Source organism: Periplaneta americana, chromosome 5, assembly GCF_040183065.1.
Source record: "Periplaneta americana isolate PAMFEO1 chromosome 5, P.americana_PAMFEO1_priV1, whole genome shotgun sequence".
Classification (NCBI taxonomy): domain Eukaryota; kingdom Metazoa; phylum Arthropoda; class Insecta; order Blattodea; family Blattidae; genus Periplaneta; species Periplaneta americana.
The window spans coordinates 96,591,977-96,617,797 of NC_091121.1; the positions used below are offsets into that span (position 1 = coordinate 96,591,977).

A 25,821-nucleotide genomic window follows, 5' to 3' on the forward strand; every position below is an offset into this window, starting at 1 on the left:
CTCATTACACAGTCAGGCATGCTAACCGTTACTTCACAGCAATGGACTGATTAAATTTCTGCACATTTGAAGAACAAAAGTAAAATTCTTTCAATAATTTATTATAATAATACACTGCTCTCTTAAATTGACTGAGCATATTGGGAATTAAATCAATGGCTTTAGCAAAACACACTATGAAATATTTCATATAAAACAATTTTTATCTCGGAAAGGAAGAAAAACGTGCAAAATTTTGTTATCTTTTTTTGTTTGAAATTCTCAAAGAATAACCCCCTGAAATTAATGATATTACTCACGATTCACTGTGTATACTAGAGAAAGTTTTGAAGCTTTGCGTACTCACATTGCCGTACAGAAACTGTTATAAATTAGAGGTTTCAAGTGGTTATTTTACGCTATTAAATCAAGCACAGACTGCGCAGGGTGTGGGAAAAACGGAAAATAACATTTGAATTATTCCTTGCACACGTGACTTTTATTTTGGACTCGATTGAAGAATAATTCAGTAACTTTTTAAACATAGATCTGTATGCTGTTCTATCTTGAACTACATTTTAATGACGCACCTAGAGTTGTAAAGATGGGGTAGACTATCATAGAATAACAAATGATGGTGTAGAATATGAGTCCCGCGCCTTGACGTAGTAGTTTAAGGCGTCTTGCTTAGGCCTCGCATTATGGAATGTGTGCTGGTTCGGGTTCAAATGGGGGAAGAAATTTTCTCATGAAATTTCGGTCAGTGTTTTTTTTTTTAATATCCAAATATATTGAACCCTATTTTACCATAAGGTATGTTAGGGTTATAATTAAATACATTTCAGATACAAATAAGTACACAAATGTTACTAACGAATACATATAACTTATAAGAGACAGACAATTATATCACATGCAAATACATATATAAGTACGTAGAATATATTACACACAGAAACATATATATATGACATTAAAAACATTATATATAAAGAAGTAGATATTTAATAATAATAATAATAATAATAATAATAATAATAATAATAATAATAATAATAATAATAATAATAATAAAGAATGTTACACAGAAATTAAACAGGCACAAAAAACAAACATATTGCACAAGAACAGACATATTATGAGTACATAGATAATGTACATGACAGAAAAAAAATACACAGTACATAAAAATTACACACATATGACATACAAAAATATATTACATAGAAATTACATACATATTTATCACAAAACTGACATATTATATGAAAGTTTCATACATACGACATAAAAAAGACGTAGATAGAAATACATAGTAGATATTACATTACAAATACATTAATGTATTTGGATGGGACCGGTGCCCACCTAGCATCGTGATGCACTTGGGGAGTTATCATAGGTAGCAAAATTCGATTACAAAAATCAGCTGTAATGGCTGGGAGGAATCATCGTGATAACCACACAATACCTCCATCCTGATTGGATGATCGTCCACCTCTGTATCGGCATGTGGACGTGAGGCCAGCAGCTAGCTGGTCGGTCTGGGTCCTTGAATAGCTGAAGCGTCACGGATTATTATTATTATTATTATTATTATTATTATTATTATTATTATTATTATTGCAGAATAATGATGATTTCCTAGTTGCATTCCTAGAATGCAATGCAACCTTAGATACACGAAAGTTCTACGAGTTGCATAAACACCAAGTGATATCCATAAATGACAATGCAATAACCATATTATAACTATGGAACTGATTTCTAGGTGCTAAAATGAAAGATTTAGGACGTTATAAAATCCAATTTAGGACTTTTAGAAATTTATATATAAAATTAACAATTTATAATTTTAATTCTAGTAAATATTCAAATATAGGTGGACATTCAGTTGCATGTTTTTCAAGTGAGTCGCCTAGAATCAAAGTCTGATCTTTCAGAAAAGAAAATATGAGTGAAGTTAGACTCCTAACTGTGATTTCACTGCTAAAGTTAAGTCAGATAAATTCCAGTTTGACTCCAAACGAGCAGTTTATCACATTCCCCGCAAAATTCTGCACAGAAATGTGTCTATACCTTAATCCCATATTTCATAATTTGGAAAAAGTCAGTTTGATTCTAGGCACTCAAGTAGTGTCACACGATAACTCAACAAGTTGATCTTCCTCCTTTTTGGGAGATTGAATTCATATAGATCTGTCGTTAGAAATAGGAACCGGAGAATAATCAAATTCATCTTTATCCGTATTATGAAGACGTTTAAGCCAACGATACATTACAGACAAAACTTACAAAATGTTTGTGGTTACTGTGTTTAATCTTCATCTTACGATGTTTGGTGACGTATACACGTCCGTTGATGTGACATATTAATGAATTTAAATACTATTATAGTCACAATCATGTCGTGGTATGAAAGAAAAATTTCACAACCTCGAGCGGGAAACGAACCTGCGACTTCCTGTTCTCCGGTCAGGCGCTCTACCAGTGAGCTTGAGACGAACTCGATAGCTCAGTGGTAGAGCGCCTGACCGGAGAACAGGAAGTCGCAGGTTCGATTCCCGCTCGAGGTTGTGAAATTTTTCTTTCATACCATGGCATGATTGTGACTATAATAGTATTTAAATTCATTGTGTTTAATCGTACAATCTTAAACTGTTTAGTAACTTTAAAAACACATGGAGGCTGTCAACAACAATCTAGCGAATTTATAAATTGTACCAACAACGGCCAGTGCACTTGAGGCCTTATTACCACACAAGAAAATCTTTTTTACAACAGTTTTTTACAACGTTTAACAACACACGAAGGCTGTCGACAATAAATGAACGAATTTTTAAGTTGTTCCAACAAAGGCTAATTAGGTTTATGACATTAATGCCACGTTAAAAAATAAATAAAACCCTTCTGAAGGAAGATTTATTTTATTTTATTGGATTATTTTACGATGCCCTATCAACATCTCAGGTTATTTAGCAGTGATAATGCCAGTGAAATGAATCCGGTGTCCAGCACCGAAAGTTACCCAGCATTTGCTCGTATTGGGTTGAGGGAAAACCCCGGAAAAACCTCAACCAGGTAACTTGTCCCGACTGGGATTCGAACCTGGGCCATCTGGTTCTGAACGAAGAAGAAAGTTACTCTATCCAGAATATTCGCGGACCCTCATAATGAGTATAGAGAACCCCCAGGAGCCCACAGATCCCACTATGAGAACCACTGCCATAAGGGAAAGCAGGAAGGTGATAAGTGAGGGAGGAGGTCGGGTGAAGATTGTAAGAATAAAGTCGAGAATAGCTCAATTATGAGGAATACAAACAAACAAACAAACAAACAAACAAACAAATTAAATAAATAAATAAATAAATAAATATTTCTCATAATTGGGCTACTCTCGACTTTATTCTTACAATCTTCATAATTATAGTGACATAGCAAAATGATAAGTGAATGGGGAAAAAACAATGAGCAGTTGGAGCAGCAAATAGAAGCACTAAGCACGGCAGGGGAGACGAATTGGTGAACCTGGAAACATATGATGGTAGGTAGGTGAAGTGAGATAAGTGTAGGCGTGACGAGTGACAATCATTGGACAATGAACTATTATAGGAGAGGAGAAGAGCTTGAATAGGTTATAGATAGGCCTAATGGTTAAATGAAAGTGAAGCTGGTACTGATAAGGAGCAAAGTAATATAGGTATGTAGTATTAAGCTGCGGAGATAGGAGTGAGGGCGGAATGGGAAACCGAGCGAGGTGGCTCATGCATTCGGGAGGTCCGTGGTTCGATTCCCGGACCGACCAACCTGTGGTTTTTCTGTGATTTTCTACAGTTACTTCGGCAAATGCTGGGTTGGAATTTTCATTGCCACAGTCCATTTCCCTTCCCCTCCCATGTAGAAAAAGAATTTAGATTTCATATCATTCATTTCATTCCATAGACATTTTCAGGTCAACACTCATGTCTTCATCCACTTACTGAGAGGGGCGTCTTCTCCGCAACCGTCCCTGGGTTCCCAACCTTTCACAATATCTCTGTCAGGATTCATTCCTTAAGAGCACTTCCAAGGGCGCTTCGACACCTTGGAAGGGCCATTGTAATAGATCCTGTGGTGCTTGGTCACCTTGGCGGTATGAACTTAGGGCGGGGGGAGAGGCCCCCCATTGGGTGAACAGTTGAGGGGTCACATGCGGCCGGTGGGCTGATATACCTCATCCTCATTCATCCCATAAATTCGGGGTGCACAATAGGCCTCCGTTTGACCGACGTACAAAGGATCATCCCTAACCTAACCTGACCTAACCTAATCTGATGGAATGGGAAATGAGTCAGTGAGGCAGCAATGAAAGAGAGCGAGAAAAATGAGCGCAAGCCGGCTAGAGGAGGTAGAAGTGATAGAATGAACACAAAGAAGAAAGTGATTATGAGAGAAGTGCAGGTAGTGAAGTATTTAAAAAAAATGAGGCAGTGATCTAACGTAGATAAGTGTATAATAGTAGACAGGGATGGAATGATAGAAGATAAGAGGGTAAGAATAAAGACGGACGAACTAATAATGAAATAATTAAAAATAGATAAAATTTAAGATGGAGGGTTTATAAAGAAAAAGGTTACTATGAGAAGTATCGGTGATAAAATAATTGATGTATAGGTATTAGATAAGAAAAGATAGAATGTAGTAGACAGTATTGTAGTAAAATAAATACTGTAGTAATAAATACTATTAGGACAAGAACTTAAGTAGAAGGTACTGTAGGTCAGTGGCGTATACTGGTTAAAGGGTTTGGGCTACCGCTGACCCTATTATTACACAAAATATATCTAACAATTACTTTAATTTTAATTACTATGGTAAAACTAATAATACAAAATTATTACATTATGTTATATTATAAACTTTTTCTTTTGTAATTTCCTTGGGCTACCGCCGGTAGCCCCGGTAGGCCGCAAAATACGCCCCTGCTGTAGGTAAGTTTAAGGGGCATAAGTAAGCTGACTAAATAGGAGGAACATATTTAGGAGAAACTATGGTGAAATAATGCTGAAAAATTAAGAAAATCTACTTTGTTTTTATGATCGTAATTATATTTGAGTTTATTTTAAATGAGCTAACCATATAATCAAGTGTGGCCAAACATTACATTGCGTGAGTGATTTGAGAGAAATGTTTTTTAATGCTGTTTTCTCGACTTAAAATTTTAAGTAGTTTATTAAATAAAAATCTTCTTGCAGAAGAACAGTTATTGTTACACTGGTCTGAAACTTCGCATAGAGGTCAATTAAATGTTCATAAATAAAATGTAATTAGCATTTATATGAAATATAATATTAAGTTCCTACGAGGCATACTCATATTGCACTTAGATTAAAATAATATGCTGTAATGGTAAATTAATTAAATAAAAGAAAATATTGTGACTCTCTATTTAGAGTTTGAAAAGCTAATTAATTTTTATTTTCATGGCTATTTTCAAGGTTTTGTACAAATATGAACTATAAATTTCGAAAACTTTGTCGCGAGGAGCCTTTTTTGTGAGGTCAATATAAAATATATTAAAATAATATAATTTCAAAACTATTAGGTAGTCTTAATGGTACCAAATTTTGTATAGATGATAGGATTGTAGGCCTCTTTATGCAATTTAAATAAAACAAATGGGTGAAAATTGTGACCCCTTAAAGGCCTGTTAACTTATAAAATGCATTCTTAGTAGAGATGAACAACGCTCGAGAAAGCGAGACTAACAGCGCCCGCAAAGCCGAAAACCTGCACGACAATGTATTACGTCGCGTCGTTGACGTAAAGACTGGTTGTGAGTGTTCCGAGACTCGATATTGATGACTCCCGAAGTCCCGAATTCAAGCAGTCTTGAATCGCCACAGTTCTTTATATCCGACTGAACTTTTATCTACTTTGGCAACTGTTATATATGTATAAACAATTAAGTAGCCTATTTGAAACATCTCTACCTTTCAGTGTATAATAATCCGTTTCCCAGTCTTTATTTAATTACTAAGCTCTTATTAAAAGGCTAGGAATTTTCTTTTCATATGTTTAAGATCAAGTGTGCAATCTCAAGTAAAAAGATATTAATGTTATATTTTATGTTTCTTTGAAATGCAAATTTATTTGAGAATTGTTTTTTTTTCTATTTATATAACCATAGGTAATATCATAAACATTTATAATGTTTCGCTGCATCAGTGGTTAGTCAGTGTGGCTTTCCTGCAAGTGCTTGGTGTTGAAAAGTATCTTATAGTTATTTCCACGAGTTATGGTAGGATTTATGCCATGGGCTATCAATTCGAGCCTAGGAGAGATATTATAAGAATATCAAAAGAAAACGGCGAACATACAGACCATTAGGCCTAAGGGACCACATATTATTATCTGCACGTCGAACTGGCGGATCAAGGTCACGTACGAAAGTACAAATGTACAAACCACGCACGAATCACTGAACTGAAAATTATGAACTGAAGCACTGGTAATTCCGGTTGCCCAGTTGACTTTAGTTAAGGAGAATGGTCCAGAATTGGGGTAAGCGCACGTGGCAAATGCAGTCCATTGCTTGACCTTGGGCCGCCAGTTCGAAATGCACAGATAATAGCGTGTCTGCGGTGAATGCGTCCCTTCAGCAACACATCCACATTGCTCCTGCTGTTGTAAAATTGTCATGATTAGAGATTTAAAGGGAAGTGCTGAGTGCATTACATTTTATAATGTCTTTACGTTGTTGTACCAATCAGGGACACATTGAACACTGCTAAAAGAACAGGAACACTTTGTAGCTTACTCTTACAGACTGTCTACCGGATTAATTCTTGGAACCACCTCAAAAGAGGAAACAAAGCACAATTTAATAAAAATTGTAAATAATACCCTGAACGTAACAACGAGTATAGACACTTTCAAACTACCGGTACAGGAAAGGAAAATTTCGTTTTTGATTTTATATTCACAGTCTGACTCAGCCGAGCTCGCCATAGCTGTCTTCGGACAATTGACTAAACAACACTTAATACCAAAGCAAGGAAAGAATACGACACTCTGAAATAATCTTTTGGATAACTCATCTAACCTTCAAATGACAATATTTTTCATCTTGATTCTACTTGATTTAGCTTATGAATTATTCTCATGTCAACACACATACGAGCCCATATATTCATAATTCGAATCATATTTCATTATAGTCCATTTCACTCTAACCTGTAATGTGTTGGTATGATGTGATTTGGCAGACGGTTACTGCTGCGTATCTTGGGTTGAATTGAAGTAACATGGTGACTTCTGTTGACAGGAACGGGGGCGCCATCTTCTGTTTGAGGTGTGGTGCAATTTGACTGTGGCACACAATAGAAAACTAGCAACCCTGTCACCACAAGCGAGATTATATACACAACTGCCATTAAGGCAGCAGATTTTCGATTGATGAAGTAGCCTTTCCGGCTGTGCCGTGTGCTGTAATCCACACAGTTGGCTTCCTGAAGAGCGGTGGTAGCTGTAACAAGAACAATATTGTCAGTTTCGTGCTTCATGTTGATTTTGATTCACTCATTGTCTTATTTTGTTTACTCTTCTTTCATCAACATCAATTAATATTCTTTTTGGGATAGAAAATGCAATAATGCAGTAAATATTTTCGTGTATTTCTTATTTATATGACGGTTATTTCATAAGTCATGACAACCATGTTATATCTTCGGAATATGTTGCAACACGGTTAGTCCAGTATATACGTTTGAAAACCTGTCTTATAATCTACGCCAGCGGTCATCAGCACAGTGCACCCTCGGGTTAGCGTCTCTTACCCGTGGATAAGAGAGGCATTAGCGTGTATTCATGGCTGCTGGCAGGTATGTTTTCTACCTCTCCCTTCTACACGACGGTGCATATTGCGATACACTCCTTACCTGTTACCATTTAAGCGAGTTCTGACGACCACTGTTCCACGCAATTCCACCACCAGATGGGATCTGTTGATGGCTAGTTAACAGCACACGCAAAGTTAGTGTGCTGGCAACCGTGCTCCAAAATGGACAACGCCATAATACTCCATAATGACCCTACAGCCCACACCGCAGCTCGTGTCAGGAACCTTTTACAGTGGTGGATGTGGGAGATCTTAGAACACTCTCCCTACTCGCCCGATCTCAGTCCATGCAACTTCGATCTCATTTCGCAACTGAAGAGGCCTCTGCGTGGGAAGCGTATTGCAAACAAAGAGGGCATCTTAACAGCGTTTCGACACAAGTGGTACATATTGATATCACTCACAGCCAATAGTATTTAATGGCTTTCCCATCACTGGAAAAGATGTGCAAGCCTTGGAGAACTATTTTGAAGGTATTAGCTGTATAAAACAATAGTTTATATTTACGTATCTTTCGATCGTCCTCTGCCCATTGGCTCCTGTGTCCCGACCCCACTGAGCGTATTCCGAATCTCAGCGCTGAGCAATCTGATGGCATCACGGTGTTCCGAATTTCAACGATGACGTCACTGATGCTCCACCGGTGTCGTGGCGGTTTTATCAGCTTGCAGAGGTGGTGGCAGTCTCCATCAGCCGCCATCAGTGGATCTGATTGGTTCTTGTATAGGGCGGGAATTAGCAGACGAATGACATCGTACACTGTTGTGTCATGGCGGTGTGTTCTGCTTTGGTTCTGCTGTATTGTTTGTAATGAGCACAACGTAAAAATAATAATGTAATGGCTTATGAGCGAACATGTCAACGGACCAGTTATTACTACTGGTTCAAGAAATGAATTGTTTATGCTTTCTTTTCTTTGAACGAGATGACAGTACGGAAATTTCGCAAAATCTTGCTAGCGAGCACAGACAACAACTTATACAGCCGCCATGACAGCCATCGAACCTTCCAGCAGTTTTGTTCCTATTTCGCTGCAGCGTGACGTCATTGTTGTCCACCGGTCCGGTGAGATTCGGAATACGCTGGTTGCGAAGCATATTCCATTGATTTTCAAACGCATATAGTGGATTTTAATTGCTGGAGTTTTATCGGCTGATATAGCACAGTTGCAATGACTTATGAAATAACCCTCTTAATAATCTGCATAATTAATTTCACCCCTTTATTTTTAGTTGGTTATTTAACGACGCTGTCTCAACTACTCGGACCCCTTTATTAAACGAGAAAAAATATTATACTTACTTACAATTGGCTTTTAAAGAACCCAGAGGTTCATTACCGCACTCACATAAGCCCCACCATCGATTCCTATTCTGAGCAAGATTAATCCAGTCCCTACCATCATATTCTACCTATCTCAAATCCATTTTAATATTATCCTCTCATCTACGTCTCGGTCTCCCCAAAGGTCTTTTTCCCCTCAGGTCTTCCAACTAACATTCTATATGCATTTCTGGATTCATCCATATGTGCTGCATACCCTACCCAACTCAAAACTTCTGGATTTAATGTTTCTAATTATGCTAGGTGAAGAATATAATGCGTGCAATTCTGCGTTGTGTAACTGTCTCCATTCTATTGTAACTTCATCCCTCTTAGCCTCAAATATTTTCCTAAGCACCTTATTCTCAAACACCCTCACCTCTGTTCCTCTCTCAAAGTGAGAGTCCAAATTTCACAACCATACAAAACAACCGATAATTTAACTGTTTCATAAATTATAGCTTTCAATTTTTTTTAAAGCAGATTGGATGACAAAAACTTATCTGAATAATAACAGGAATTCCCCATATTTATTCTGCGTTTAATTTCCTCTCGAGTGTCATTTATATTTGTTACTATATTTGAATTTTTCAACCTTTTCAAATTATTAATTTCCAATTTTTATATTTTCATTTCGTACTACATTCTTGTCACGAGACATAATCTTATACTTTGTTTCTTCGGGATTTACTTCCAAACCTATTTCATTACTTGCTTCAAGTAAAATTCCCATGTTTTCCCTTATAGTTAGTGGACTTTCTTCTAACATATTTACGTCATCCACATAAACAACCAGCTGAAGTAACCCTTTCAATTCCAAACCCTCTTTGTTTCCCTGGACTTTCCTAATGACATATTCTAGAGCAAAGTTAAACAGTAAAGATGATAGTGCATCTCTTGGTTTAGCTCGCAGTGAATTGGAAAAGCGACAGACAGAAATTGGCCTATACGGACTCCCGGTACGTTTCACAGATACACTCTTCAATTAATCAAGCTAGTTTCTTGGGAATACCAAATTCAATAAGAATATTATATAAAACTTCTTCCGGCTCTTCTTCAGTCTCCGATAAGTAGGCTAAATTAAAAAAAACTCGTAAGAATTCTAAGCAATATTAAAAAAAACAGGATATTTGAAATAAATTAGAAATTCATGCGAGACATCTTTCTTAAAGCTAAAATTCAGGAAATTCTTCTTTTACAGAATGTATGACAATCATAATCGAGAAGTAAAATAGATACGTATGCATTCCTTCCAGGTCTTATTCCAACATTTTTCGTCTTAGCAAGGAAATACCACAAGAAAAACTACTCGACCAACATTTCCGAAGTAGCACTATATAATTAGACGGTTTTCCCAACCCTGATTCATAACATCACAGCTTTAATGTTACGTCACTAGTTTACAACCAGTTAACGATTTCAGTAGTACATGTGATTGAAAAGGAAACGGGGCGGGGGGACATACAGATACACACACAGCGCGGCTTGTTCACTGCATGGTTTAAATAACAGGAAACGTTGAAGAGACATGTGTGCAACGATCCTCTCGGGCGATTCAGCAAGTTTGGCTCCGAGTCAAGGCATCTACATCTCTTGTTTATCTGTTCGTGTGATGTCGAACAAGCTCTCTGTTAACCACGTTACACCACATGTATCAGACCGAGTTTATTACACCGACAAAGTGCGTAAAATAATCGGTCATTAAATGGACTCCATTTTATACAATAAAGATGATGTCTCAAGTACACTAGCACCAAAAAGTATTGGCACAATCAATGTTTTCCCTGTAAGATCTGTATAAAGGGGAAGTTTAAGAAAATAATATGATTATTCCTTAATATAATATAGAACTAAAAATATTTCATTGAAATAACAACAACAACAACAACAACACAAAATAATTATTTAAAAAAGAAAACCTATTTTCTGATTTCAAAAAAAGTATTGGCAGATTATACTAATACGTATAATAGATCTCTGTACTGTATTTTCAGTATCCTGTATGCAAGCATTAGCACGTATGACAGCTTCCAGACGTCTCGGCATTGAATGAACCAAATATCTCGTCGTTTCAGGGGAAATTTCAGATCATATATCCAAGAAACCTCTTAAACTCTTCTTTATTAGATGGGCGGCGTTTGGTATCTCTCTTCCAAGACAATGCCACAAATACTCCATGGGATTCAAATTTGGGCTCTGTGATGGGGTAAGAAGTCTTCTGGAGGCATTATAGTAGCCACTATCTTGATTTTTATAGCGATGTATTTGGGGTCGTTATCTTGTTGGAAACGGAAGACCCCATCCAGGCCGAACTTGTGCACACTGCTGGACAAAATATCCCGCAACACACCAATGAATTTGTGCTGATTCATTTTTCATCAATAAAGGCCAGATTTCTCGTCGTTTCAGGGGAAAATTCATACATCCAAGAAACCGCTTAAGCGCTTCTTTATTAGATGGGTGGTTCTTGGCCTTTTCTCCAAGAATGCCATGCACCTCCAAACCATAACATGCCTACCTCCATGTTTTACTGGGAACTATGTATTGTTGTTGTAATTCTGCGTTAGGTTTTGCCACTTTTCTTCCGTCCGTCAGATCCGAATAAGCTGAACTTCGACTCGCCTGAGAATATGACAGAGTCCCAGAATTCCAGTGGTTTTGCACAATATTTCTTGGCAAACTGAAGACGTTTCTTCCTGTTTACCTCGGAAATATATGGTTTTTGTTGGAAGACCTGCCATGAATATCAGCACTATTCAAGACATTCCGTACTGTCCGAGCACTTACTGTGTTATTAGATGTTGCGATGTCAGCAACTAAAGAGGCAGCACTTTTTGTAGGTTTCTTTTCGGCTGAACGTATGACGCTTCTTTTCTCTCGATATGTGAGTTTTCATGGGCGACTACATCTCTGCTTGTTTCGTGTGGATCCTTGTTCTCTGTGTTTACGTATTATAGATCTCGCAATAGAGAAGCTTATACAAAGTGTTCTACCTATCTATCTTTTCCCTTGTGAGTGCAGTAACAATTTTATCTCGAACAGAGTATGAATGTTCACCTTTCTTCGGTCCCATGTTGACAGCATTAACACACCAGAGTTACGACTGACTGGTAAACGATCCTTGGTGAAGGTACAGAAACATAACCTTGTGGTTAATGCAGTTTAAATGACGGAAATGAACAATAGCGGCACTTTGCCAATAATGTTTTGGTGATTCTAATACTTATTTACTTACTGGCTTTGAAAGAACCTGGAGGTTCATTGCCGCCCTCACATAAGCCCGCCATTGGTCCCATCCTGAGCAAGATTAATCCATTCTCTATCATCATATCCCACCTCCCTCAAATCCATTTTAATATTATCTTCCCATCTACGTCTCGGCCTCCCTAAAGGTCTTTTTCCCTCCGGCCTCCCAACTAAAACTCTATATGAATTTCTGGATTCGCCCATACGTGCTACATGCCCTGCCCATCTCAAACGTCTGGATTTAATATTCCTAATTATGTCAGGTGAAGAATACAATGCGTGCAGTTCTGTGTTGTGTAACTTTCTCCATTCTCCTGTAACTTCATCCCTCTTAGCCCCAAATATTTTCCTAAGCACCTTATTCTCAAACACCCTTAATCTCTGTTTCTCTCTCAAAGTGAGAGTCCAAGTTTCACAACCATAAAGAACAACCGGTAATATAACTGTTTTATAAATTCTAACTTTCAGATTTTTCGACAGCAGACTGGATGATAAAATCTTCTCAACCGAATAATAACAGGCATTTCCCATATTTATTCTGTGTTTAATTTCCTCCCGAGTATCATTTATATTTGTTGCGGTTGCTTCAAGATATTTGAACTTCTCCACTCTTCAAATAGAAACAAATAGTAAAAATAAAAACATTAGAGATTTATATAAGGGCATAAAGGAATTCAAGAATGGATATCAGGGAAGGGTAAACGTGATCAAGGATGAGAATGGTGATTCTAATACTATATTTTAATTTCTAGAAAGGTTGTTTATAGAGTCATTGAATAATTTCATAATTAAAATCTTTTAACTACCTTATCTTTGCCCATTTGCATCAACTGCATTTTCAATTGTGTTAAATTGAACTACAACAAAATGGTGTGTGCTAATAGTTTTTGGAGCCAGTGTATGTATTAAGGCCTATAAACTTCTCTATGTCCTCAGCAGGGCCTCAAGTGATAATGCTTCTTGCTATAAACGCCAGCAGAACCCGGGTTTGAATCTTGAAAGCTTAGTGGGAATGCTTTATATTCCTCCCATCGAGACTGGCTGCTTATTTTGTCTGCCTGGATGTCAGGCGGTGTTGTCGCTTGATGCGAACCACGTAGTAACTTATTACTAGGAATGGAAGTTCGGACACCGGACCTATGAAGTTAACTACGGGCGTGTTATACAGGGACATCATTTTATTTTTACTTCAATTTTTATGGTACCTGAGTTTTTTAATGTACAATTAGCGGCAAAAAGAATGGGCCGGCCGACAATTTCTAAGTTCCAGAGACATAACATTGCGCATGCTCGTCTCGTCAAGCTGTAGTTCACTAGGTAACACATAATTAAACCATTTAAATTTGCTATATTTTGTTTAAGAGTTTAAAATCTTAATATATAAAATTGAATGTGGGTATGTATGTATGTATGTATGTATGTATGTATGTATGTATGTATGTATGTATGTATGTATGTATGTATGTATGTATGTATGTATGTATGTATGTATGTATGTATGTATGTATGTATGTATGTATGTATGTATGTATGTATGTATGTATGTATGTATGTATGTATATGTGTATATGTGTGTATGTTCTCTATACAAATCTACACGCTTTGACCGATATGTGCCAAAGTTTGCACATTTAACCTTCATAACCAGAAGAAGAACATAGGCTACATTAAAATTGTGCAAATGGAAGTTAAATTAATTAAATATATAAAAATAAAAATAAATAGATCAAATATTCATGTATTATATTAAAATGCAAAATCTTCTACAGTCAGTTGTTCTTTAATATTGTCTGTTGTATTCAACATCGACTTTCACGAGGCCTTGGAAATTTTAACACGAAATTAAATTACATTGTTGTTACACATCATGAAGGCTAAAACTAGATAATTCATGCAATAAGTATCTTTACGCAGTCCAGGACCGTATTATGAATTCCTCGATGCAGTTTTGTAGGTAGTGAGCAGACTGTTTTATCCAATTGAATTCTAGAATTCTTTCAAACTACAAGGATTGCTACCACATAGTTTACTTAATATTGAATAGTCATAGTAGACCTACTATTGCGAAATATTGACTCACCAAAATTATGCACTAACAAAAATTTGTGCCAAAAACTCATGCGAAACGTAATATGAGTGCCAATATTAACTGGAAAAATGAAAGAAGATGATGTTTTTATCCCACGTATTGCTATTGTAGCCATTCGATTTCAAGCAATTATTATGTTATAGTAATATTTGTGATAATATTATAATATTGCAATAATAATATAGAGCCTATTTTACTGTTACTGTTAACCTGTCTCTTATTAATAAGTTATCGTCACAAATGACTTGGCCGTTTATAGAAAAATATGATTTTCTGTTGTGGTAGTGTTCTACATTGCCTTCTCCAGGAGAGTGAATTCTGATGAGCATAGTCACCGTTACTGCAATAACACCCTGAAATCCATGTATTTGATAGAATCCATCCGTTACAGATTGTAGTTTGGCCTTGAAGGAAATTAAATATATTGTGGGCAGAAAGGCTTAATAATGCATAATGCCGTGGTACGATAAATATTATCATCAATCACAATGTTAAATATCTTAAATATCCCTGTAACATAAGGTCTTAATGTTGTTAAAACTCTATTCATAGGTGAAATGGAATTATTTCGATTAGTCAGTTTCTTTGGATATTAGTGGCACTTTCTTTAATATTCGTCACTAGGGAGGAGAAAACATAAGTAAATATGGTTCGTTTTGGTTTTATATAGTTCCCTTGCCGTGGTCTCCGATAAGTCTAATAAACAGTTTATTTAGAAATAGACCAAAATTTAAAGCCCGGGCAACGCCGGGTAATTTAAGCTAGTATGTAATAAAATCGAATGGCTGGTTGATTCTAGATACACCAGGACCCTTGAAGAGTCAAATAATAATAAAATTGATAAATACAAAATCAACTGGAGCGAATATGAACAGGAAAACCACGTATTATGTCGAGCTGATATTAACGGTTACAGTAGCGTAAGTCGTTACGGCATTGGTCTATTGAACAAGTTGATAGTAGTAGCTCAAGGTTCGAATCTCGCCCAATCTTCTTTCTTTTATTACAAATTTGCCATCATATGTGTCTCGCAAAGCTATAATTATGTGACGATATCTCTTAGAATATGCCCAAAATATAATAAATAATAAATCTCCCTCTCTATTTCAAGCAATACTGCTGTTAATACAACGGAAAACGATATCCAGAAGGAACACTTTTCTTCCAGCAGAATAATCATCCGATACACACCGCCGACCGGATTCAAAGATGGCTTACGAGGAGGCGTGATGTCGACCCAGTCGACTGGCCTCCAAATTCACCTGATATGAATCCGATTCAAAATTTGTTGGCTGCAGCCAAAAGGATCCTACGCTCTAATTGGGCAGAACAACCATCCGTTCGGACACCTGAGGAATTGTGGGACAGAATTCTAGATGCGTGGGAGGAGATGGCCAAGAATTTAGACCTGTTTCCATAATCTTGTGGACTCCATGCCGCGCAGAATGAGGGCAGTTGTTGACGCAGGTGGTTTGTGGACGAGATACTAGTCCCCACCACAGGCCTTGTTTTGTTAATATATTAAAAAATTGTTTGTTTTTGTTAATTTAATTATTTATTTGTGTTTGATATGCGTCCGGTATTTTAGGATGTGAAACAAGTATTTTTGTTTATACAGGCCAGGTCTCACCTATTAATAGCCCACAGATGATGGGCAATAATATTTTTACAAAGCAGGCATAACGAAGTTTGTTAACAAATGCCATTTCACATTTAAGCTAATAAATTAAGTAAAAATTAAAATAAAAAAATAATAATTTTACCGTACTGGAAAGCGAACTCACAACCTCTTGTACGGATATCAGACTTCTTACCACTGGGCCACACACTGCTCGTAAGGTTCACTACATTATAGACGGACTACTTTAAATGAAGAGACCACAGCAATGGCTTGCAGTGGGTTACGTTTACACGAGTGAACCGCGCGATAGCATTTCTATCGACCAAGAGTCGGCCCATTCTTTTTGCAGCTAAGTGTACTTCACTCCCACCCCTTATATTTGGGATTCTACCGATAGCATTGATGCCGACAGACGTCTCAGTAGTGATAGAACATGCAAAAGACATGATCTATCGTTCTACATTCTTTATTTTGTTTCATCCGTTGAAAAGGTCATCGACAGGGAAAGACCAGTTGCCCGGCGAGGGTGTGGATGAGAGTTTGGTTCTGAAGAAAACCATCGCGTCGGCGTGGAGAGGGGCCACGGGGCCATGACCGCCGCGTGTGATGTAGCAGGGGAAGCTCTCATTGCTGTTAACTCGCCTTTATAGCGAGTGGGAACGCAGGACTGTTAGACGCAGGCTCTTGCGAATACATCTTGGTGCCCGAGGATGAAACTCACGTCTGTTATGTAACTACAATAATTTAATGAATGATCAGAAGGAGTGATTCCTCTTTGCGGGAAGAGTTAATTCACCCTGAAGAACAGAATTATCTACGGTCAGATATAGTCCCTTTGAACACAAATTTTAAATTAAATATTTGTAAAACATTTGTTGCTATATTCGCTCATTTTTCAACAATCTTGAATATACGACTGAACACTGCGAAAATGATAATTATAAAAATGTAATTATACGTCTTTAACTTATTTATACCATTATGGGGACCGTCCAGGTGCGTCCCAGACGAAAAGTTTATCAGACAAACATGTCCAAGTGCGACCCGGGATATTTTATTAGAGTAACAGAGGGTAAAGATTCGCAATTTGTATGATTGTTGTTCCTCTCTTCACATTACTCATTAATTTAAGCTTTTGATGATAAATATACCTTATAATTTTCTTTAACTTTTGTAAAATCGTGGAAATTGTATTTGTTATTTTTATTAGATCTATAGTAATTTAAATTAGATACAACAATTGGGATATTTACCCCAGCAATTAGGATTAAAATATAAAGAAGTTTATTGTATCAAAAAAAGCTCCTTGCACAACAGTTATTGTCAGATTGGTCTGAAACTTCTCTCACAGAGGTCAATTAAATGTTGATAAATAAAATTTAATTAGCATTTATATGAAATATTAAATTCCTTCGGGGAATATTCATATTGCACTTAGATTAAAATATGCTGTAATGCTAAATTCATGAAACTTAAACATTTATTGTGACTCTCTATTTAGACTGAACTCAAAAATCTAATCAATTTTTATTCTCAAGACTATTTTCAAGCTTTTGAGGAAATATGAACAACAAATTTTGCAAACTTAAACGCAAGGACACTTTTTAGTGACTTCAATATAAAATATATTTGAAAACATAATTTCAATACTATTAGTCCTAATGACATCGAATTTTGTACAAGTGATAGTATTGTAGGCCTGTTCATATAGTTTAAATTTAACAAATTTTGGATCAAAATTGTAAAAGTTTTCAAACTCATATTTGTCCCCTTTGCTGCCCCAAATCCAGCAATTGTGGCGGTTTATAATGTCATGTGTGGGGAAAGTGGCCTCATTGGGAGGGGGGGGGAATTATGGGGGTTATTTTTGCTGTCCTAACTTGAATCTCACGAAGCTTATTCTTTGTGGCTGTATGTGGCTGGAGTTTGTACACATGCAATTTCAACTTTCATGCAGCACATGAATGTTTCGAACTGTGCAACATGGTTTCTTGCAACGTTCCTGGTGTACCACACGAATGTCAAGACGCTGCCGGCGTCTTTAAATTGTTGATACAATTTGCGTATGGACTTACGACTTGGCCAATGTTTTCCTAACACACGGCTGAAGTTTCTTTCATCAGTCACAACAGACTGTCCCATGTCGAGGGATTTAGAAGATAACAAAAAACTGAATACAAATCTGTCATTTTGTCTGTAGTGTGACCGCAAAGTCAACTACCAACTTTTACAATTCCAGTGTGATTATGTGCAATTTTTCCTGACTTTTTTCCTAGTTGAGAACGCCGAAAATTTAAATGATTAACGATTACAATTTTTCATTAAGATCTTTAAGGGTAGTGGGTAGTGATACCTGTGCGATTAAAAAATTTCAGTACAAAAGTTTAGTTCAATATTTCTAGGCATTCAGTGCTCAGAGTGGAATAAAAATTTTCATGCTTACGCAATCAATCATTCTGAAGTTAGTGATACAAAAGACAACTAATTAGTTTCGTATCCAGGTGCAAAATAAAGGCCCTAACTGATAACCTGTTTTCCACTTTGCTAAGTGTAGTGTATACCTCATTCTTCAGGTGCACATTACTTGCTACAATTTTCACTCATAAGCTTTGTTTTTTTAGATATCCGGTAATGTATATTGTAAATTCTAAAGCAAAATTTAGTTAAATATTTCACCTCTAGTGAAACAGAAAAATAATGAACTTTGTTAACATTTTTTGCAATTTTTTCAATGCATATATATTTTTTCTCGTGTTATGTATAAGATATTCTTAAACTCGTAGGTCTACTGTGTAGAACAAAGACTGCAGAAAACACTGTAAAAATTTCATATAAATTTATTCATTAGTTTCAGAGAAAAATGCACTTAAGTTTGATTAATGTCAACTTGTGGAAAACGGCATTAATAAAGAAGGATGTATGAATTACATGCACAGCCAAATTTAAAGAGGCCATTTAAAGGGCGTATCTGCAGAAATACCCCTCACAATATTTATTGTGTTTTAAAGAGCAAGTTTTGTACTTTTTTTTTTAAAACATAAAATAAAAAATCGGATTTTTGACCCCTAATCACTACCTGGTTTCCTTAAGAGCGCATAAGTCGAAAAATTCTTTACCTAGAAATTTTTATTGACTCATCAACTTTACTTTCATTAAATTCTTTCATTATTCAGTATTCTGGAAAAACGTCAAACTGTAACATTTGTAGGACGAGGTAGACTCTTTTCTTTTTCGTCATATAACTCCAAGTATTGTTTAACGATATTTGACAAAATTACGTGCCCGGATATATGTAATTTAAAACAAGCAATATTCAGTATAATATACAAATGAAAATAATATTAATAATAATAAAGGTCTTCACAATTATCAGTTTCCTAAATAATAATAATAATAATAATAATAATAATAATAATATTTTTATTATTATTATTATTATTATTTAGGAAACGGATAATTGTGAAGACCTTTCACTTTAACTCCATTAATGTCTATCCATTTTTTATTAATATTAAGCACAGCATCAGTAAAACATTCTGTTTTAAAACTTCTATTACGCAAATAGTCTATTCATCTGTCGTATTTCACATGAAAATGCAACGAAGGAGTACCAAATGTCATCTATTATTCACGCGCGTTTTATGTACCATTAAGACGAAACTGTGTATCCAGATTCTCTAGTGGTTTGGCTTTAGAACATCGAAGGAAGCCACAAATGCTCTTCTCCTCCACTCTGGTTACTTTATGGTGCGTAGAAAACAGAAAAAGAAGTGTAATCAAAATAATCCATTCGGAATGTTACAGTGTGGAACAATATTTAGGTACTTTCCAGCTCTGAAGTTAACGGTTTAACTCTGTTCGTATATATTATTTTTGCAGAGGCTTGATTTGTTTCCACCTGCGTTAAGACTCCTTTGCCAGTAAAGATACACATTTACGTGTCCATAAAATGCATTTCAAAATGTATGTAAAGCACGAAGTCGTGTTCCCCACAAGTAGGGGAAAGATGAAAATATACGCTATTGTTTTATTATTCTAACTCTGTATCTTTAGATATTTATTTAGTCTACTAGATTCATACATGTTCCTTTGTTTAGTCTATTACCAGTGGGAAGCAATGCATTTTAATTCACAGACATTTTTGTACAAATGGCAAACCACTGTCTTTTGAATCAAGATGTCAAAATATGGGTTAACTTACAACAGTCAATAAAATTAATATGAAAGCAGGATTACGAGAAAATAATAGTAATACGCGTTACAAGAGCGGTATGTTGAAGTTTTCATGTTCGAGGAAAAGTTTGAAAAAGCGAAACGTAGTTGAACTTTTTTAATTTCCGAGAATTGAAAGAAAACATACCGCTCGTGTATCGTACATTATTTTGTGCGAAGATCGTTTATTACATACCTGAAAGAGGAATTTATAATTAGTTGCAATGAAATCTCCATCTTGGTTTCTGTTCAATGACGGCAATTTTGGAAAACAAAAATATCTATCTTCAACATTGTTGCTTTAAAATGTTTTCTGTGTTTACTATACTCCAGCAGGCCGTGATATACGTCTGTCTTTTTTTCCCCCAGTCTATAAATGCGAACTTAAAACAAACGGCTTCCTTAATGTTACATGCATCACGAAATGCAGCAACTTTAGTGGAGTTGTAGAATTTACTTAATTTTTGCAAATATTTAAAAACAATAATTAACAGTGCAATTTAGGTGAAATTGCAGTGGTAAGTTTCCAATTTATAATTATTACTATATTGAACGTCTCTAAAAATAATATGTTAAAAGCCTAAAGCAGTAAAATGAATATGTCACTTAAGCGGTAAGAAGAGGGAAATTGTTATGTGTGTTCGGTTGGGAATACTGAATGTGGAATTTTAGACTTACCGCGGGTTGGTTTTGTGCGGAAACCAAGCAAATACGCACGACCTCGCACAAAATTTAATACACACGAGTTATCAACAGTACTCTATTCCACCGCTGTTGAGTAACGGTTACAATGTCTGCCCGTGAAACGAGCGGGCCCTTGTTGAAATCCTGGTTGGGACAAGTTACCTGGTTGAGGTTTCTTTAGAGATTTTCCTTCAATCAATTGAAGCAGAATTCCTGGGTAACTTTCGGTGTTGGACCTTGGACTCATTTCGCCATTATAACAACATTTCCCCTCTTTCATCACCTCCGTTTCCTTTTCATATTTCGGATTTGCGTCCGGTGTAAATCGGCTGTGAGCCGCCACCGATATTGGATCCCGTGGTATGTGGTCATTAGTTGGTGGTGGTAGTGCTATGTACCATGGCCTCTCCCATCTCCCCTCCGGCTCATGGTGGCTCGTGGGACCGCAGCCGTGACTCCCCTTATATTTTACCAGAATACAATATGACAATCATCCAACACATACAATGTTAAAGCTGACGTGATTGAGGCATTACGAGCTCTCATGTTGAATTATCCTGAATTTACAGCTGCTGTGTTGAAATGTGTCTGGGTTCCTTGTACAACAGTTGACGCAGAAAAGTTTTATTCAATGTAAAATTTAAATGTTAGTGACCGTAGGCGCAGAATGAAATAACATAATATTGCCACTTCTGCTATGCTATCATTCCAAAAATAGAAACAGCATATGTTACATAATACAAATAATGTTTTTTTCTCAGTATTATAAAGTTTTGTTTAATTTTAATATGTAGAATAAATTGTTGTATGAAACCTTTATCATTATTTTGACGCCTAATACGTAATATAGGGTTATTTTTTTCAAGTAAAATTCCCTTTCCATTTTACACGAAATTATTGCGATTATCTTAAAACTAATTAGTGATAAAACGTGAACTATAATATTTTATAACGATTTGTTTTTCGAAATTAATACGAAATTCTGTACTCTCTAGTCCATGATTTAAGTTACTCGTCGCAGTTGATAAAGCATCGTAAAAGAACCAATTAAAAAAGTTACTCGTCGACTGCAACACAAAGCAAGTAAACAGCGAACAACTAAGGCACAGTAGTTCAACGGGGCACGACCCACGCCGCCTTCTATTGTACACTTGGTCAAAATGAAAGTGGCCGGCGTCTGAGAGACTAAGTTCGAATCGAGTATTACCGTGAGCGCCCGGGACAGCCAGGCTTTGTTCAAAAGATAGCGTATATTCTTCTAGTAGTTATAATGGGGAACACAACTATTAATCACTAAAATCTTCCGAGAAAATAATTCATATACGATATTTAAAACAGACAGACCGTTTAGAGTGTTTAAACGATGAATATTGTAACACAAACTCTATATATACTGTATAGCAGGTTCCCCAATGGAGTACGACCATTGCTCGTTACAATGCCATTCCGACTGCAGTAAAACTCTTAGCGTAATTTGTAGAGCGATAGCTAATAGTTCGTGGGGTTGCAAGTTCAAATGTCCGTGGAGTTACTAAACTTTTCTTTTTTTTGCCTTTTAAATGCATCAGTGAAAATGTAACAGGTTTTCGTCATTTCTTTTATCCTTACAATACTTTTCGCTTTATTATTTTTTTCGTGTTAATAGGAACTTTTGACGCTAGATGGAAGTAACACTAAAGACGACAATTACGGACTTTCATATTAAAATGCTGTGTTAATTAGTATTAATCCCTGCTGCTTTGCATTCTATTGCCTAAGTAACATTCAGTAAATATGTTGACGGTTAAATAATTGGCAATAATTAATTTGCAAATTGTGCTACAGGGAATATGATTATTATACTAATCTAAATCCGTGATCATCAGGGCCTAAACGTAGTAATTGTAAACAAGAAGAAAAACTATAATTCTGATAAAATACATTCTGATTTCTTGGAATTATAACCACAAATTTTTACCAATTTTGTAATTATCTGTAAGTAACATGAATTAACATAAGCAAAATTATTTGATTAGGCCTATATTACACTAAAAGGAGTTGAAAAAATAAAAGAAAGGACAAAAGAAAAAATTCACTACGGAGATTCGAAGCATGCTGTCTGGCTCTTACGGTAGCGGCTAGAAATATTTTTGTTTTATAATTTTAATTTGTACTCGCTAGCTAGCTAGTTAAATAAAAAAAAAAAATTAAAAAAAAAATAAAAAATCAGCGCCTTGTATTATGGAGTTAACTAAAGCGGCGCACGGAGGTTTACGGTAGCGAACTGCGCGCTCGCCCGAAGGGACTTAGAAAATTTTCGCTGCTCAAGAGATCTGCCACTTTCATTTTGACCAAGTGTACACAGTAGAGGGACTCTAAAACACAGTTAACCTGAAACAATTTTCCTCTCTCCCATTGGGCACTAAGTTTCGTCCCCTGCGTAAGACTGTGACAGTACGGTTTCATTCATTCATTCATTCATTCATTCATTCATTCATTCATTCATTCATTCACTCATTTCACTTTATAGGCAATATTAAATTAAGTTATAAAGTAATAACTCCAGTGGAAATGAGAGTACTTACGGGAAACTCTGCCCCAAAGCCATCTTTGCCCACCACAAATTTCACTTGAACTCTGTGAGTTTAGAAATCTGACCTCCAGCATGGAAAGCTATTCGACTACAGTTCGCCTAGATGTAGAGTACGATGCTTGTTTTCCATTTTATTTTAAACTCGAGACGGAAGGTTATGCTAAGGTGCAATTACTTTGCCATTCTTATTTAAAACAGACTTTTCACTTGCTGGTAAGTAGGGTATTTGTGCTGCAATTCCTCACCGTGAAGGTCTCCCGAGACACAATTCACCTTAACAACTGGAGGACGTCATAGCTATGACAAGCAATGCATCTTTGATGTTTGCGTTATAAATCTCGAAAAGTGTTTTGTAAATTTACTGGCGACGTGGCAGTTTCTAGACCCACGCAGACACTTCCGCATTTCTTAGCTGAAGCAAACACCAATTCCACTTGTAATCGTAGCTAGTCTTATTAAAATGTGCTTTTCATAAGTAGTGTTGCGACAGGTTTCCTCGTGTTATTTCTTCATCCTCTCGAGCAGCTAATTCTACGTATAATGCTTATTGTCAGGAAGAGGAAGAGCAATTGGTTGGGTCACTGGCTGAGAAGAAACTGCCTACTGAAGGATGCACTGGAAGAAATGGTGAACGGGAGAAGAGTTCGTAAGCAGAAGAAGGTATCAGGTGATAGTCAACATTAAGATATATGGATCATATGAGGAAACAAAGAGGAAGGTAGAAAATAGGAAAAATTGGAGCAAGCTGGGTTTGCAGTGAAAGACCTGTCCTTGCTCAGAACACTAAATGAATGAATGAATGAATGAATGAATGAATGAATGAAAGAATGAATGAATGACTCGGGTTTTTGTTTTTTATTATACATATAGCTTAACTGATGAATAATCGTTTGCGTTTGTAAATTTAATAATCTGATTGGCTATGTATTGTATATTTTGAGCAGAAGCAGAGCCATCGATGTAGCTCAGTCGGCAGACTCGCTGGGCTGCTGATCAGGGGATGCGTTCGGGCTTGGGTTGGACCACACTTTGGTCTCACTGAATGGTTTCTTCCGACGTTTTCCCCAGCCGTGGGACTGAAGCCGGATGGTCTATGGCGAGTCCTCGGCCTCACTTCATTTCACCCCCTTTGGTCTGATTACTTGGCTGAGTTTTTCCGAGGTTTTCCCCAACCACAAGGCAAATGCCGGGTAATCTTTTGGCAAATCCTTGGGCCTCACCTCATCTCACTACATCTCGCCAAAATATTGTAAAAAATTGTAGAATATTGTAAAAACTGTAAACATTGTAAAAATTTGTAAAAATGTAATTGTAATATTGTAAAATTTTGATTTGTTCCACATCTTAAAGCTCCACTGCTCCTGTAAGATCTATGGTATATAATGAATGAATGAATGAATGAATGCTTATAGTTAAAAGAGTGATTAGGCCAATTCCAGAGTATTTCAGTTTTATGTAACTCACATTCATGAATTACTCCATTGTCGTCACTGTCAACTTTTCACCATGGTTTTTTTTATTATTTCACTTTACGACGCTTTATTAACTGCAATGGATACCCAACGCCAGAATGAAATGAAGGTGATAATGACAGAAAAATGAGTCCAGGGTCCAACGCCGAAAGTTACTCAGCATTTCCTCTTAATAGGTTGAGGGGGAAAACCCCTGAAAACCTCAACAACGTAACTTGTCCCAACCAGGATTTGAACCCGGGCCCGCTCCTTCACGGTCAGACATGCCGCAATTATTCCAGAGCGGTGGCCTTTACATATATTTCATAATTTTCATCTTTTCAAGAACGTTGGGTAACTTTTTATCCCCTCCATAAATATGAAAATTACTCTAAAAGGTTTCTACAACAGTACATCAGTTATTCATAAATTTCAAAAAGGCATATGACTCGGTTAGAAGAGAAGTTTTATATAATATTCTTATTGAATTTGGTATTCCCAAGAAACTAATTCGATTAATTAAAATGTGTCTCTGTGAAACGTACGTCCGTATAGGTCAGTTTGTTTCGAATGCTTTTTTTTATTTCACTGCGGGCTAAAGCAAGGAGATGCACTATCACCTTTACGTTTAACTTTGCTCTAGAATATACCATTAGGAAAGTCCATGATAACAGAGAGGGTTTGGAATTAAACGGGTTACATTAGCTGTTTGTCTATGCGGATGATGTGAATTTGTTAAGAGAAAATCTACATACTATTAGGGAA

General features: G+C 36.3%; 1 protein-coding gene across 4 annotated transcripts in view; it reads right to left on the bottom strand.

The window, feature by feature from the left end:
* Nucleotides 1-25,821, bottom strand: part of LOC138700019 (aminopeptidase N-like) — a 172,575-nt gene that overhangs the window by 45,932 nt on the left and 100,822 nt on the right. For all 4 annotated transcript variants that reach the window (XM_069826306.1, XM_069826305.1, XM_069826304.1 and 1 more), the window contains one exon: nt 7,195-7,486. In XM_069826306.1, coding sequence (XP_069682407.1) covers nt 7,195-7,394 — 200 coding nt within the window. In that variant the 5' untranslated portion in view covers nt 7,395-7,486. The remainder of the gene's footprint in view (nt 1-7,194; nt 7,487-25,821) is intronic.